Source organism: Nomascus leucogenys, chromosome 7b (genome assembly GCF_006542625.1).
Source record: "Nomascus leucogenys isolate Asia chromosome 7b, Asia_NLE_v1, whole genome shotgun sequence".
NCBI lineage: Eukaryota > Metazoa > Chordata > Mammalia > Primates > Hylobatidae > Nomascus > Nomascus leucogenys.
In genome coordinates, this window is record NC_044387.1 from 72,363,472 (window position 1) to 72,379,065 (window position 15,594).

Consider the following 15,594-nt stretch of genomic DNA (forward strand, 5'->3'; position numbering starts at 1 on the left):
CCACTGACTTCATGCACAGCCAGGGCCCTGCAAACTCATCTCTGTTTCCTACCAAGTTCCTATTAAGTGCCAGGCTTGAAGGACAGGAGGCACCAGGCAAAATCAAGCCATAAATGCCACAAACTCTGCCCTACGTGGAGACACTCCTCAGATTCTTTTTTCTTTTTTTAAATTTTAGAGACAAGGTCTCTCTCTGTTGCCCAGGCTGGACTGCAGTGGCACGACCACAGCTCGCTACAGCCTCGAATTCCTGGGCTCAAGCAATCTTCCCACCTCAGCCTCCCGAGTAGCTGGGACTACATGTATGTGCCACCATGCCTGGCTAATTTAAATTTTTTTTTTTTTTGTAGAGACAGGGGTCTCACTATGTTGTTGCCCAAACTGGTCTTGAAATCCTGGCCAAAAGTGATCCTCTCACCTTGGCCTCCCAGAGTGCTGGGATTACAGGTGTGAGTCACCATGCCTGGAACTTCCCAATGATTTAGACAGGACTCAAGTGCCTCCAGCAGAAGGTTTAAGAAACAAAATAAATAAAGCTGCAGAGGACAGCTTATATTACTTTACTTCTAACTTTATTTTTTCACTTGGAAAATAGACATGATTTCTGCTTTTCATTGGCATTGACTGATTTTCACTAAATTCAGTGGATGGCACTTTATGTTTATTTACAGGGCAGTCTGGCATCTTAAAAACCAATAGAAGTGGTAAAAACTTTTAAATGAATCTATGTTCTGTGACTGTGCTGCACAAAACGCTAGTGGCATGAATGTTAACGAAAGTAAAAACTCTGTTTTCTCCACTAATGAAACAAAAGTGACCCCAAACAGCAATTAACTAAAAACATTATTTCTGTTTGACATTATAGCACATTATATATGCAAGCGGGCAGCAGAGCTTAGGAATGAAGAGCCTGGGCCTTGAAGTCAGCATGATCTGAACGTGGCTCCAATATGGACTTGGGGAAGTTATTGAACCAAAGAGGTTACATTTCCCTACCTGTAAATGGGGAGAGCAGCAGTCCCTGCCTCAGAGGGTTGCTGTAAGGATAGATTAAAAAGTGGTACAATGTGAATTGCAGAGCATGCTAGAAGCAGGCAGCCTTTTCTAGGCTGCTTAAGCAAATGGCTACAATGCTTTTGTGTTCTCTGAGTGAAGTAAAGCAGAGTTTAGGAAGAGATGCCCCACAGAAATCAGCCGGGGAGGATTTTGCTAAGAAAAATGCACATGCATATAATTCTGATCATTCTATTATAATAACTACTACTGATATACTGACTCAGAGAAAAACTTGTTATGCTATTAGACTCTCTCATTTTTTCAGAATCCTAATGCCTGGATTTCAGCTTCAACATTTCTATTCTTTAATCTTTACAAATGAGGTCATGTAGAGAAAAGGAAACGCTCATATACTGTTGCTGGGAATGTAAATTAGTACAGCCTCTATGGAAAACAGTATGGAGGTTCCCTAAAGAACTACAAATAGAGCTACCATTCAATCCAGCAATCCCACTACTGGGCATCTAGCCAAAGGAAAAGAAATCATCATTTAAAAAAGATACCTGCAAGCAAGTGTTTATCACAGCACTATTCACAATAGTAAAGATATGGAATCAACGTAAGCATCCATCAATGGATGACTGGATAAAGAAGTTGTGGTATATCTACACAATGAAATATTATTCAGCTATAAACAAGAATGGAATCATGTCTTTTGCAACAACATGGATGAACTGGAGGCCACTATTTTAAGTGAAACGACACTGAAACAGAAAATCAAATACCACATGTTCTCACTTATAAGTGGGAGCTCAATGTGTACCCAGGGACACAGAGTGTGGAATAACAGACACTGAAGACTTGGAAGGGTGGGAGGGGAATAAGGGATGACAAATACTTACTGGGTACAATGTGTATGATTTGGGTGATGGTTACACTGTAAGTCCAGACTTACACTATGCAATATATCTATGTATCAAAATTGCACTTGTAGCCCCTACATTTATAATAAATTTTATAATCATAAATATTTCTGTATATGTTTTATAATATACATAAATTTATATATAGAGAAAAGCTAACCTTGCTTCTGTAGCTTATGTCAAGTTGCCTTGATATATATATTTATATACATATACACACACAAAATCAAGTTGCCTTGATTTCTGTCCCAGCTACTTGGGAGGCTGAGGCAGGAGAATGGCGTGAACCGGGAGGCAGAGCTTGCAGTGAGCCGAGATTGCGCCACTGCACTCCAGCCTAGGCGACAAAGCAAGACTCCGTCTCAAAAACAAACAAACAAAAAAAATCGATTTCATATATATATATGAAATCAAGGCAACTTGACATAAGCTAGAGAAGCAAGGTTAGCTGAATAGGTTGAAGTTTTAGGTGGGGCAAGATACCCCATGATTCTCTGGGTCGTCAAAGCATGGTTTATGTATCTGACCTTTGGAAACAGGGATGCTTTTATCAGGAACACTGCTTCTCCCAGGATCTTCCTGTGTGCTGTGATAACATCCCATTCACTCACCCGTCTGTCCACCCAGTCATGGAGTACCTACTGTGTCAGGTATTGTGTGTGGTAGACACTAAAGTATAACAGAGTTCTGTAAATATTAAGAATAATTTGGTGCTCACTGCACAATAAAATGACAAGATAAATTAAAGACTAAAATTAAATTCTGAAGTTTTTCATCATTTGTGGGTGAGGTGTGCGTGGGGGTGGGCATGTGCATAATGCTTAATTTAATAAGCAATCCAAAGACACGGAGCACAGAGTTCCAGCTCTGCAAAGCACACCTCCACCACTGCTATTTATTTAATGAATACTCCTGGGCACTCTTTAAATTGAAAGATGGTTCATTAGATTTGTGCATCTGCCCTTCTCAGCAATCTGTTGTGTTTCTGATGAAGGCAGGAAAAACCATGAACATATCATTTTCGGGTATGTTATGAGTAACGCAGCTTCCAATGATTACAAAGTCATAAAGGGCTCAGGCTGCCTAATTTCAGGAAAACAATTTGTCTGAATCATTCTCTTTCCATTCCTATCTCATTCTAATCTCACTCATCTTGGAAATTTCAAGTACTGGCCCTTTAAAGGAAAAATACTAATCACCCAATACATTCTCTGCAAGCCATAAAAATAAGGACGTTTTTAAGGTATCAAAAAAAGTCCTTTCAAAAATGGCCAAAAAATTCACCCTTTTTTTTTTTCCAATCAAGTTAGCCACTACCTCTTGTGGGCCCTGATCCTACATTATCCATCTATCTGGTGTAATCTGTCCTGGGGGCTGGTTATTGTAGTGGGGTGTGTGTGTGTGTGTGTGTGTGTGTGTGTGTGTGTGTGCGGTGTGTGTGCATGCGTGTGTATAAATTCTTGGAAGGCAAAAAAAACTTACAAAAAATCTTTTGTTTCTGTCTCAGTACATGCTATACAGAAGATGCTAATAAAAGTGCTGAACCAGGCCTGGCATGGTGGCTCACACCTGTAATCCCAGCACTTTGGGAGGCAGAAGCAGGCAGATCACTTGAGGCCAGGAGTTCAACCAGCCTGGCCAACATGGCAAAACCCTGTCTCTACTAAAAATACAAAAAACTAGCCAGGAGTGGTGGCCCATGCCTGGAATCTCAGCTACTCGGGAGGCTGAGGTGGGAGGATGTCTTGAATCTGGGAGGCAGAGGTTGCAGTGAGCCGAGATCGTGCCACTGCACTCCAGCTTGGGTGAGAGTGGAGACCCTGTCTCAAAAAAAAAAAAAAAAAAAAGTGCTGAACTAAATAACTGAAGGTAGGTTTCCCTATACAGGCCTTTAAACTATTAAAATATGGACTCACTCATTTGCCAGCCCCTAGCAAACACCTATTTAAGGCCTACTAGGTTTGGGCACCATGCAGGACCCATGAATAAAGACAAGGACACAAACACAAATACAAAAATGTCCCTGCCCTCATGAAGCTTATGCTCAGTGAGGTGAGGCAGGCACTGTCCCCAGCACCCCTCCTCAACGGCCGAGAGTGACAATCCTATGGAAATGCCCTCTGAAGGGGGCACAGATTCTCATACAGTGCCTTGAAAAGAAACAGCTGTATGCTTGAGAGGAGATTCTGAAAGTTTCTTTCACTCTCTTATGGAGACAGCTAATACACACACAAACACAAATTAATGTTATAGTGAATTTCTCTATGAAATCACATTTTGAGCAAAGAAACCTTGGCCATTTCTTGGTTCATCATACACTACCTCAAAGGGTTGGCTTGGGCTCCTGCTGAGTGGAGGGAGGTAACTTAAATCTTCAAGGCTGAGTAGCCTTGGTCCCTTCCTCCCATCTCCTATGTAGTTTCACAAACAGTAATAAAAGGGAGGGCTAGAATTCAGTGTTTATTTCAAGTAGGTTGGAAACTCAAGTGGTCAAGATGGTGGGGAAGATGTATAAGACTAAAACATAGTTTTGTTACATCAACCTAGGAAAAATACATGAATTGTAAGAGGCTTTGGGTTAAGAGGTGCTCTGTGCGGAATGCTGACTAACTGAGTCATAGTCAAAGTGTGGCATTAAGCACTGCTGATGTTGTGCTCATCTGTGCTGAGTAGCAGAGAGGATGTACCAGTCCCTGCCTTCAAGACGCTGAACAACATACACTAATAACTACTTAAAAGACAGTGATATAATTGCCAGAGAGGTAAGAAGAAGATCAAACAGCAGCCCACAGGAGGCAGTGACCAACTCTGCTTCTCCAAGTAGCTGATTTATGGATGATGAAGAGAGAATCATTCATTCAACATGCATCTGACTGCCTACGTTGTACTGTAAATGCTAGGATGTTGTTATTGGAAGTGTATAAATAGACATATAAATACGTATATTCCAGCATCCCAATGTAGTTATGACTGGCCATCCAAAAAGCAAAAATCTAGTTTCCACAGATCCTGCTGCCCCAGAAGATAGGTGTGGCATATACTGATTCCCTGGAAGATACAGCAACAAAACTTCCCACTTCCTTCCTAACAGACGATGACAACTGTGACAAAATGCTACCCTCACTGATGCCGCATCACTTTAATGCTGCCATGACAAAGAAAACCACAAAGCCCCAGGCAGCTTTGAAAAGGATGGAAAATCCCTAAGCAGATCTCGACAGTGTCAGGTTCTCTACTGGCCCCGTCAGGCGCAGCCTCAAGCCTCAAAAGACTGATACTTTTAGTCAGAGTTTTTAGCATTTCATGTGGAATAAATGTTTTCTTCTGAAATTGGCAAAACAACTGGCTGGCTTTTGAGAACGCAACATCCTGCCAGCCCTGTCATGGCTCGATACCGCTAGACATCCAGAAACCCTATACATTGATTTTGTCCTTCAGACACATGGGAAAAACTCATCCATAACATTTGGACAGTCTTCAAGAAGTCTCTACAGCTGCTGTGGTCAGGCATTCATTTCTACACAGCAGAAATGACTAACACAAGATTGCGTTTCATCTTCTGGTTGTATGAGGAGCATTTACCATAAAGGGTAGTGAGCAAAAGTTACTACATCTTACTCTTCTCAGTAGCATCTATAGTACAACCCAAGAAACATGCCCACCCCACTCAGAGCCCATGGCAGCCTGTGTGTGGCGGGGCCTCTGAAGGTCACTGCCCCATCTGCTGAGCCGGGATCCTCTTGGCATCCGATCGATACCTACCAGCAAAGTGAAGCTGTGTTCCAGCAGCATCCCATACTGTTGGACGAGCTTCTCTCGGGTCACACTGGGGAGCTCCGGGAGTGTCTCCCGAATCTGGTCAATATTGATCACTTGCTGTGGGTCTGCACCAGCGGGCAGAGATGTGGCGTCATAGAGCACCAGGGGAGGCAGGTTGGGTTCTGGCATGAACCTGGGCAGACAGAGGAGACGTAACTGAATCTGGAGTACTTGGATTAATGAGAAAACAAAACCTCCCCCAGTAATATGAATGTTTCTGTGTTTAGATGCCATGTTACTTGCAAATATTTTTAAATGTCCTATTACATTAATTCTGTTTCCCAGGGAAGCCATTGCACAAGTGTCAAAACTTCCAAACCCACCCCTCTCCATGCTTATAAATAAGATGAGTGAAAGAAGCACAACACAGGCTTGAAGTCACACTGGGATTTGTAACTGTGGATAATTCATTCCACAGTTCATCAGGAATTGTGTACACAGTTGTGTGTTGCTTCACGATGGGGATATGTTCGTAGAGATGTGTCGTTAGGTGATTTTGTCACGGGACCATCACAGAGTGCACTCAGGTGAACCTGGATGGTACAGCCTACTACACATAGGCCATGTGGAGTAGCCTACTGCTCCAAGGCTACTGAGTGTCCCAAATCCTGCAGGCAACTGTAACACAATGGCATTGGTGTATCTAAGCATGTCTGAGCAAGAAAGGGATGGTAAAAATGCCATATGATAATCTTATGGGACTCCTGTAGCATACGTGATCCACTGTTGACAGAAACATCCATATGCATGCAGGACTATGTCTTCATAAAGACACAGGCTGGAAAAAACAGGACCAAATGAGAACAATTTGCTTATCAGAAGGAAAGATGACTTTCCCCCCATTTCAACATTTCTACTAATTTTAGCAGCATTTACATAAATAAATAATGAAAGGAAAAAAATTTACCCTTGAGAAATAGAGGAAATGAATAGATTTTGCCTAAATAAAATGTGACAGCTGGAGGAGAGGGAGGGAGGGATGAAGAGGTGGAGCAGGGCATGCAGTGGAACTTCTCAGTGTGACATGATGGTGGATGCATGTCATTGTGCATATGTCAAAACCCACGCAATGTACCACACAAACAAGGAATCCTAGTGTAAACCATGGACTCTAGCCAACAAGGAAGTGTGAATATTGGTTTCATCATTGTAACAAATGAGCATCTTGCATTACTGTGGCACATTAACAGGAGACTCTGGGGGGAGAGTGGGGAGGGGGAGTATGTGAGAACCCTGGACGTTCCATTCAATTTTATTGTAAAGCTAAAACTGCTCTAAAAAATGAAGGGAATTAATTTTTTTAAATGTCGAAGCTGCACCATTGCATGTAATCTTATGAAACAAGATGTCCCTCCCTCTGTTCTCATCCAGCATTAATGGTTTCTCTCTGCCCATTTTTGTCAAAGGGCTTATGTAGAAAAAGCAAGGTATTCAGAAGAAGTGGTGGTTCGGAGGGAATGGATTCGAAGCACACGCTACCCATTGCCTCACTGCCAGATCTCTTCTGTGAGTTAGTCTGGCTTCTGAGGGAAAGAGGAAACCCAGGGGAAGCATCCTGCAGCTCACTATCATTTGAGGCATCACGCTGAAGCCACGGGCGGATGGAAAGCCAGACTCCACACACGGGAAGGCGCACCAACAGGGCAGGGAGCAACACTCAGGAATAAAGTGGGCCCCTGTGAGAACAGACTCACCCGGGAAGTTCACGGTTAATTAAAATAATTTTGACTCTAGCAGACACACAATGGGAGTTCTTGGGGTGAGGTTCACACTAAGCGTTTATGAGTTTCTTCTTTCCCACATAAGCATGCAAACTTTGATCCTCATTGATAACAGCTACACTTGCATCTTTCTGCCCCTCACAAAGGAAAGGTGGCTGATCTCACAATTTTCTTGCCTAAAACTTCAACCTGCTAAACTCAATGAGAAAAAAATAAAAGTTTCAATTTATCTTATGCCTGTTCTTAGTATTTGCTTTATTTGTGGGTCTCATATTAAGTAGTTCAACTTAATTTATCATGAATAGCATCATGTGAGGTTCAAGGGAATTACCATCAGCATATGCTGTCAACATCTCTTTTGTCATGTCTTCTCAAGGAGCTTCATTCAGCGTATTACTGAATCGGTTATTGAGCATTAGAATAAGAACAGCCTAGGCCCCAACCTCTATGGCCATTCTCCTAGCTCAACTGTGACAACTTTGACTCAGAAGTGGATGAACAAGTTCTTTCAAAAGCTGAATCAGTCAAACAAGGCACTCTGAGGCTACCAAATCAAGAAACTAGTACTTCTCTCAGTATGCATATCAAAGAGGAAATCTAGATGTCCCATCATGTTACAGCAATGACAAAAAGTGGTTTCTAAAAATTGTTCGGGATCATTATGTTGAACTTTAAATGAACTTGAAATACGCCCCAGTCCCCGATATATAGCAGTATTTTGCCATAAGGAGTAACCACCTGTAGTCCTGTTTTCCTTCTTTGTCTCTCATTGACATGGTGCACCTGCAATAGTTAAATAAGAAAACATTAAACATTGCAAGCAGCACTGGCCAGCCTATATGTGGGGAAGGGTTCCCCTACCAATAAGGGACACAGGCAAAATCAAACTCTGTGGCCTTCCATGGGGAAACCTTAAATGAATACATTCAAAAAATAATCATAAAGAAAGCGAAATGTACAGAATGATCGTTTTTTTAAAAAAGAAATGGCTTCAATGTATCCAGCTTTCAGCCAGCTCGAACTTGGCTTGAGCTTTTTTCAGTATTCTGCTTTAAGTATACAATGCTCAAAATTCTGAGTGAGAAAATTAAGGCCCAAGTTATCTAAACAAAAATAAGGCATCTCTACAACCAGGTCTTCACTCTGTTCTGCCTCTAGCTTCAGCTGGGAAAGGTCTGATAGATTATTAAGGAAGTAAAAATTCTTGCCACAAGGCAGGTAAGCTGGAAGCAGAGAAGGAAAGGGCCTAAAACTAAGCCCTTGGGCACAGTCTGGGTCACTTCAAGTCTCCTAGCAGCCCTAGGGTGTATTATATCCCTATAGGGTACAGTACTTTTCTTTTTTCTTTTTTTTTTTTTGAGACGGAGTCTCGCTCTTTTGCCCAGGCCGGAGTGCAGTGGTGCTATCTCGGCTCACTGCAAGCTCCACCTCCTGGGTTCACACCATTATCCTGCCTCAATCTCCCGAGTAGCTGGCACTACAGGCGCCCACCACCACACCCAGCTAATTTTTTGTATTTTTAGTAGAGACGGGGTTTCACCATGTTAGCCAGGATGGTCTCGATCTCCTGACCTTGTGATCCGCCTGCCTCGGCCTCCCAAAGTGCTGGGATTACAGGCGTGAGCCACCACGCCTGGCCTTTTTTTCTTTTTTTGAGAGGAGTCTCGCTCTGTCGCCCAGGCTGGAGTGCAGTGGCGACATCTCAGCTCACTGCAAGCTCCGCCTCCCGGGTTCACACCATTCTCCTGCCTCAGCCTCCTGAGTAGCTGGGACTACAGGCACCCACCACCATGCCCGGCTAATTTTTTGTATTTTTTAGTAGAGACGGGGTTTCACCGTGTTAGCCAGGATGGTCTCAATCTCCTGAACTCGTGATCTGCCTGCCTTGGCCTCCCAAAGTGCTGGGATTATAGGCGTGAAGGGTACAGTACTTTTCTAATTGTACTAATGAGGAAACCTAAGAGCGGAGAGGCTAAGTGCCTCCTTCAAGGTCACATGGCGGGTCAGTGACTGAGCTCAGCCCTCTCGCACCCCGCCTGGTTGTGGTCAGGACACTCAGCAATGCGAACTCACCCCAGCTTGTGATGAAATGAGCGTGTTTCGTTCAGAATTTCACCTCCATTCTCAAGTTCACTGATTTGCCTCTGAATTTCATAGTCTAGGAAAAACACACTAATTTAGCTTCATATTTTGAATATACCTTTCATCCAGTCAAGCAATAATTAGAAACAACCTTTCTCAATCTTTAAGTAAAAAAAAAAAAAATCAAGAAGATTGTTTATAATAATCCTTCCTTTACACACTATATTTCCTTCTCACTGCCATAGTAGAATATTGGTGTTGGAAAGGGCCTCAGGAAGGCAGGCTCACTCTGTGTTGAGACAATTCAGGTTCAGAGAGATTAAGCAACCCCATGCAGACGACATGACTTGGCAGCAGTGGGGCTGGGCCCAATATCTTGGTCTGAGATTGCTGCCTACCCAGGGTCCTTACCCTGGGAGCCTGGGATGGGCTTCGAAGGCTCTGGTATCCCCCAAAATTAGATAAAAAGTGTGGGTTGTGTGCATATGTGCAGGTTTTGGAGAGAGCGTCCAGCATTTGCATTATCTTTTCAGAGGGACCCACGGCCCCGAATGATTAAGATCCATGGATCCACGCCTCACCATCAAATGAGGGAGGCTGTGGGAATCAAAACACAACCACAACTGCTAAGCTGCTGCTGCTTTTTCTTTTTTTGAGAGACGGGGGTCTCACTATGTTTTCCAGACTAGTCTCAATCTCTTGGCCTCAAACAATCCTCCTGCCTTGGCCTCCCAAAGTGCTGGGATTATAGGCATGAGCCACTAAGCCCAGCCTGCTGAGCTTCTTTATGAAAATATCTTGAGCCTCCACCTTAACTCTCCCTCCCACCATGTACTACCTTCCCTTGCCCAAATCTAAACCCTTTTATCTGAGCTGCTAAGAGGCAGCAACAGCAAAACGTGTCAGTTTTTGCTCCCCATCTCTCCCCAACTCCAGTGATCTCTTTGGTTGACACGAGATGATGGCTAAATGGCCTGACATAGGGAGAAAAAGGTTGTGGAAAAAATCACAGGCTTGGAGAATTGAACCCATAGTAGTAAAGCTTTAGCTCTTCCACTCTGAGTCAGACCACAGGGAGATTTCTCCCTCAAACTGGTCCTCCAAAGAGTTCTTCATAGGACAGGAGAAAGTTAGGGGTCTCCTTCAGAACTCATGGATGACTCTACCTAAAATCAGGCTGCTTTTTTTAGGTTACCATCACCACCTTTTAAAATAACGGGTCCCAGCCCACTGCTACCTACAGGGGGAGGTGGAACTTCCTCCATTTGTTCCAGGCTTCCTCCTCACCAACTTGGCTTATAAGGGTTTTCCCTCACTCAAACCTTTCACGGCTTTGGGAACATGGGTTATGTCCCTTTCCGGAGGCAGAAGAGTTCATCATCTTCAGTCTGCCTTCATATGGGAGCCTACCCCTTCCCTCTCTGCTCCCATAAGCTATCCTTTTGACCACTTTAATGACTTTTTCCTGAAGACTGTCTTCATTGAGGCTGGTTGATTCACTTCAGGTTCAGGACAATAAGGTTTAATACAAGACTAGAATTGTCTTTTCTGTACTGTTTCTAATACTTTTCTTAACAAGACCAGGGCTCTATTATACATTTTGGCTACAGCAAAACTTTGGCAACAAATTCAGTTGTCTTGGTCTCTGTGCACTCTTGAAGGGGTGCACTTCAAACTCCATCCCTCCCTCTTCCTCTCTAGATAGCTTCGGTTTTAAAAAATCTTTTTAGTCCTCTGAGGTCCTCCCCTTGAATTCACAGTTACCTATATCTACAGGACTGCCCAGATATTTATCTTGCTAAACTATTTTAGTTATTATACATTTATCATCAATGAAATACCCACAGTGTGTGCTCCAGAAAGACTACTACTTGACTGCATGGGCACATAATCTAGCAGTTAAAAAGAATATAAAAAGCAGGAAAATATAATGACCATTTAGGTCAAGCCATGGTCAATCTAAAATGAACAACCATGACCTAGTAAATCTCAAGCTGGTCAGAAAGAAGGTAGCAAATGGTAAAACACAGCCAGTCTTTTGTGGATCCTCTGATAAAGAGGTGGAGTCTAATTTCCCCTCAAGTCTGCTTTGAATTCAATGTAATTTTCTTTTTTTTTCTTAGAGACAGAGTCTTGCTCTGTCGCCCAGGCTAGAGTGCAGTGGCGTGATCACAGCTCACTATGACCTCAAACTCCTGGACTCAAGTGATCTCCCACCTCAGCCTCCTGAGTAGCTGGGACTACAGGTGCACACCACCATGTCTGGCTAAATTTTTAATTTTTTATAGAGATGGGGTCTTGCTATGTTGCCCAGGTGGTTTTGAACTCCTGGCCTCAAGCAATCCACCCACCTTGGCTTCCCAAAGTGCTGGGATTATAGGCATGAGCCACGGTGCCTGGCCTCAATCTACTTTGAATAGAACACATTGGAAGTGACACTGTGTGAGGTCTACAGCTTAGGACTCACTTCTGCCTTCATCCTCCTGAAATGCTCCCACTGCCTCATAAGAAAGCCAAAGCTAGGCAAGCGCATGAAGAAAGATCACATGGATGGAGAAGCCCAGCAGACATCTGCATCAAGGCCCCAAGGTGTGAGAGAGACTACCACGGACCCTCTGCTTCAGCTGGCCTGCCGGTTTCCCACAGCCACATGAGTGAGCCGACACAGGACCAGCAGAACAGACCAGTGAAAACGAAAATAGTTCTTGTGTAAGCCACTAAGTTTCTGGGCCAGCAAGAGAGAAACAATAGGAAGAAGGACACTAGGAGTGGCAGCTGGCATTCACCTATGGCTTTGGCCAGGAACCTGATGCTGTTGAGATTCTTCACTTCTGTTCGAACGCCCAAAGGCTCCCCCGGGTGATGCACGGATATATTGGCATCCACTCTCAACTGGCCCTCTGGAAGGAGAGAAAAAAAACAACTCCTTAGAAATTCTTTGAGGTGACATGGTCTTTTAAAGGCAGGGAGTGTCAAAAGAAGCAGCATCTAACTCTACTTGCTGTTTAGTTACAGCAGCCTAACTTCAGAGAAGGCACGGTTGGTTCTGAAGTACGTGGCTGGTACTTCTGGCCACTCGAGAGGGGTTACAGTCCTGAGGCATCTACGGTGTGTGCCTGCACATGTGAGCATATACAGACGTGTGTGCTTATGCACATACGGAAGAGAAGTTTTAGATTTGCCAGCTGGAGAGATCTAATTTTTTTGTGCTAAATAAGAAAAACAAAACTATTAAAATGGAGATTGACTCTGCAGTTTTATACTGAAGTTTTTTTTTCAAAGTGTCAGAGCTGAGTTGGAGGAAAGGCCTCATATATCTGATAACCTTACACTGCTCTCCAACGGAATGTGGATTTCTAACAGTGATTCCAGGAGATTTAGGGGAGAGTCCTTGAAATTTGCAGCTCAAGGGCAAGAACTGAAACCTGGGCTTTCCCCCCTCCTCCTTCCTCCAAGTAGTGTAATAATCTCTTCCTTCCACAAGCATGACTCCGAATCCTTCCTGACTGCTGTAACGATTTGCTACAGCAGACAGACAGTGCTGTTACGAAGTCGGGAGTCTGTGGTGGGACTCAGAGAGGTGATGACCCCATGCTGGGAGGACCTTCTTTGACCCTGGAGGCCCCTCAGATTAGGAGCAACAAGCCCTAAAGAAGCAGGCAATGTGTGGGGAGGACTAAAAGGCTCTTGAGGAAGAGACAGAGAGAAAAATCCCAAGACAAATAGGTGTAGGTAAGAAAGAATCACATTTGGCACCCTACAAAGTAAAGCTCAGATTCTCTGTTCCCCGTTTCATTTACAACATTTAAAAGAGAACAGAGTGAGAAGACAAAATGCTGGATTTTATTTTCCTAGTTACGTTTTTAAATTAAAAGTAATTTGCCAAACCTGAGTGTCTTGATGGGCTGAATAAATTCATTTCCCAAGATTCCAAAGCAAAAGCATATTAAAATAATAAAGTAGTCAAAATGAATTCCATGTCAAGAAAAGGAGACTCTTGGAACTGGTTCTCTGTCATTCCCCCAGTGCTGGGCTGTGGGGCCTATACCAAGCTGGAGGTTGCCGGCTTGGTATAGGCCGGCTGACACCTCGCCACTCACCCTCAGAGAAAGGGAAGGGCTCACCCAATTGCCACCCATGCTGACGGGGAAAAGATATCTCTTAGCTCAGACATTACTCTCTCTCCAGCACTGACTTCTCAACATTTTTACAAGAATTCTGTAGCCCCTGATTTTTAATCTCTTTTTTGACAAGTTGTGTGTATCTGCATCTCAGGAAGTCCCAACTATTCCTGACATCATGAGACTCTCGGTCTAGGAACCCTGAGGTCATCTTCTACTTCTCTGTTTTCTTTGCCTCTTATATCCAAACTGGCAACTAGCCCCTACCAGTTTGGAAGCTGCCAAACATCCCTCATGTCTGTCATGGCCTTTCCATTTCCGTGGCTACCACCCTTGCCCAAGGTCCCTCGCCCGAGGTCTCCAAACTGCAGGCTTAGGTGATAAGATCACATCCTGACTCTTAACACAGTTCCCTCCTTGTCCAGGGACTGGCAATGTAGCTGTGACTTTCATTCTGCTACAGTCTGGGTTCATCATTCCTGCTGTTTACTCAACAGCACAGACAGCTCCTACCAGATCATCTGGGCTCCTCTGCTTGGTGTTCCACAGCTCTCATCTGGATTCGGTCGACACAACCTGTATGTTCCCACCGCTCACTCTGGGAGAACGCTCCCCTCCAATCAGGGCAGCTTCTGCATACACAACCCTGTCTGCTCCACCAGCACGCTCTCTTTATCAGAGCTACTGTCCCTCTCCTCATCCCTCAAGGCCTCACTTGAGTGTTACCACCTCCTCCTAGAAGCCCTCCTCAGCAAGCTAGCCTGCACTGGTGGGTCCCCTAAACTATCAGAATACTTATAATCTATACGACAGAATTCAGCACATGACCATAGTCTACTGTGCACTGGCCTCCATCTTTAAGACCAGAATGAAAGGCCCCTGAGGACTGAGCTGGATTTTAACTCCCACTTGCCTTCTCAAGGGCATCACTCTCAGTTATCCCTTCTCTCCCATAGCAGTCTCATTACTCTTTCTCAGCATTCCATCTGACGTATACATATGCAATAGTATTTCTTATTAAATGAACAAACAAGAACCCCAAAACCTATTCCCTTGAACCCAGTTCTCATTCTATCAGTCACTCAGCTATCGTTTCTCTGGTTTCCTTTTCAGCAAAGCCTCTTAACAAGTTTTGTTTGTTTGTTGCATACACTGTCTCCGCTATTTCACTTCCCATTTATTCCTTAACCCATGTCAGCCTGGCTTCTCTCCTTATCTCTCTAAAAATGCCCTTGTCAGAGTCACCAACAGTCTCCTGGCTGCCACATCCAGCGGACACAGGACACGCTTGTCTTCACCTACTGGACACCTCAGCAGGATTTGACACACCAACCAATCCTTCCTTCGTGAATTATCTTCCTAGCTCAGCTTCTGCCGCCTTTTGCTCCCAGTTTTGCTCCTCTGGATGCTTTGTTTCCATTTCATTTGCTGATGCCTTCCTTCCCATCCAAACCCAGGGCCCCCTTCCATATCTAGACTCTCTGGGTGGACGGATACAGTTTTAAATACCACCTCATGCTGAGGATGCCTACATTTCTGTCTCCAGCCCAGACCTCTCTGAGCTCCACACTTACAGCTCTGGTATCTATTTGACACCTCCACTTGGAGGTTTCACAGGCATCTCAATTTCCAAAAGGAAATCCTGATTTGCCCCTGCACAAAGACATTCTCGATCTCATCTTCCAATTTCAGTAAACAGCACCACCACCTAGCTCCTCCAACTTCCCTAAAGGCATTTGTGCTTCCTCCCTGTCTCTTACTTTCCACACCAGCCTATTTCTAAAAACCATCTTGTATGTATCTCCTGTCTCTCCATCTTCATCTTCACTGCCACCAGTGCTGTCCAAAACAGCATCATCTTCCATTTGAACTATTGCAAAAGCTTCTTAACTGGTCTCCTGGCTTCTACTCTTACCCATCTGAAATCCATTT

General features: G+C 44.0%; 1 protein-coding gene across 3 annotated transcripts in view; it reads right to left on the reverse strand.

Annotated features, from left to right (window-relative positions):
• GATB (glutamyl-tRNA amidotransferase subunit B) overlaps positions 1–15,594 on the reverse strand; it is an 81,226-nt gene that overhangs the window by 25,268 nt on the left and 40,364 nt on the right. For all 3 annotated transcript variants that reach the window (XR_004031040.1, XM_003257836.4, XM_030816240.1), the window contains 4 exons: positions 12,328–12,441; positions 9,533–9,617; positions 8,198–8,242; positions 5,682–5,871 (listed from right to left, as the gene is read on the reverse strand). Coding sequence is in view for 2 of the 3 variants with exons in the window: in XM_003257836.4 (XP_003257884.1) it covers positions 5,682–5,871; positions 8,198–8,242; positions 9,533–9,617; positions 12,328–12,441 (434 nt within the window). In the remaining variant the exon portion in view is untranslated. The remainder of the gene's footprint in view (positions 1–5,681; positions 5,872–8,197; positions 8,243–9,532; positions 9,618–12,327; positions 12,442–15,594) is intronic.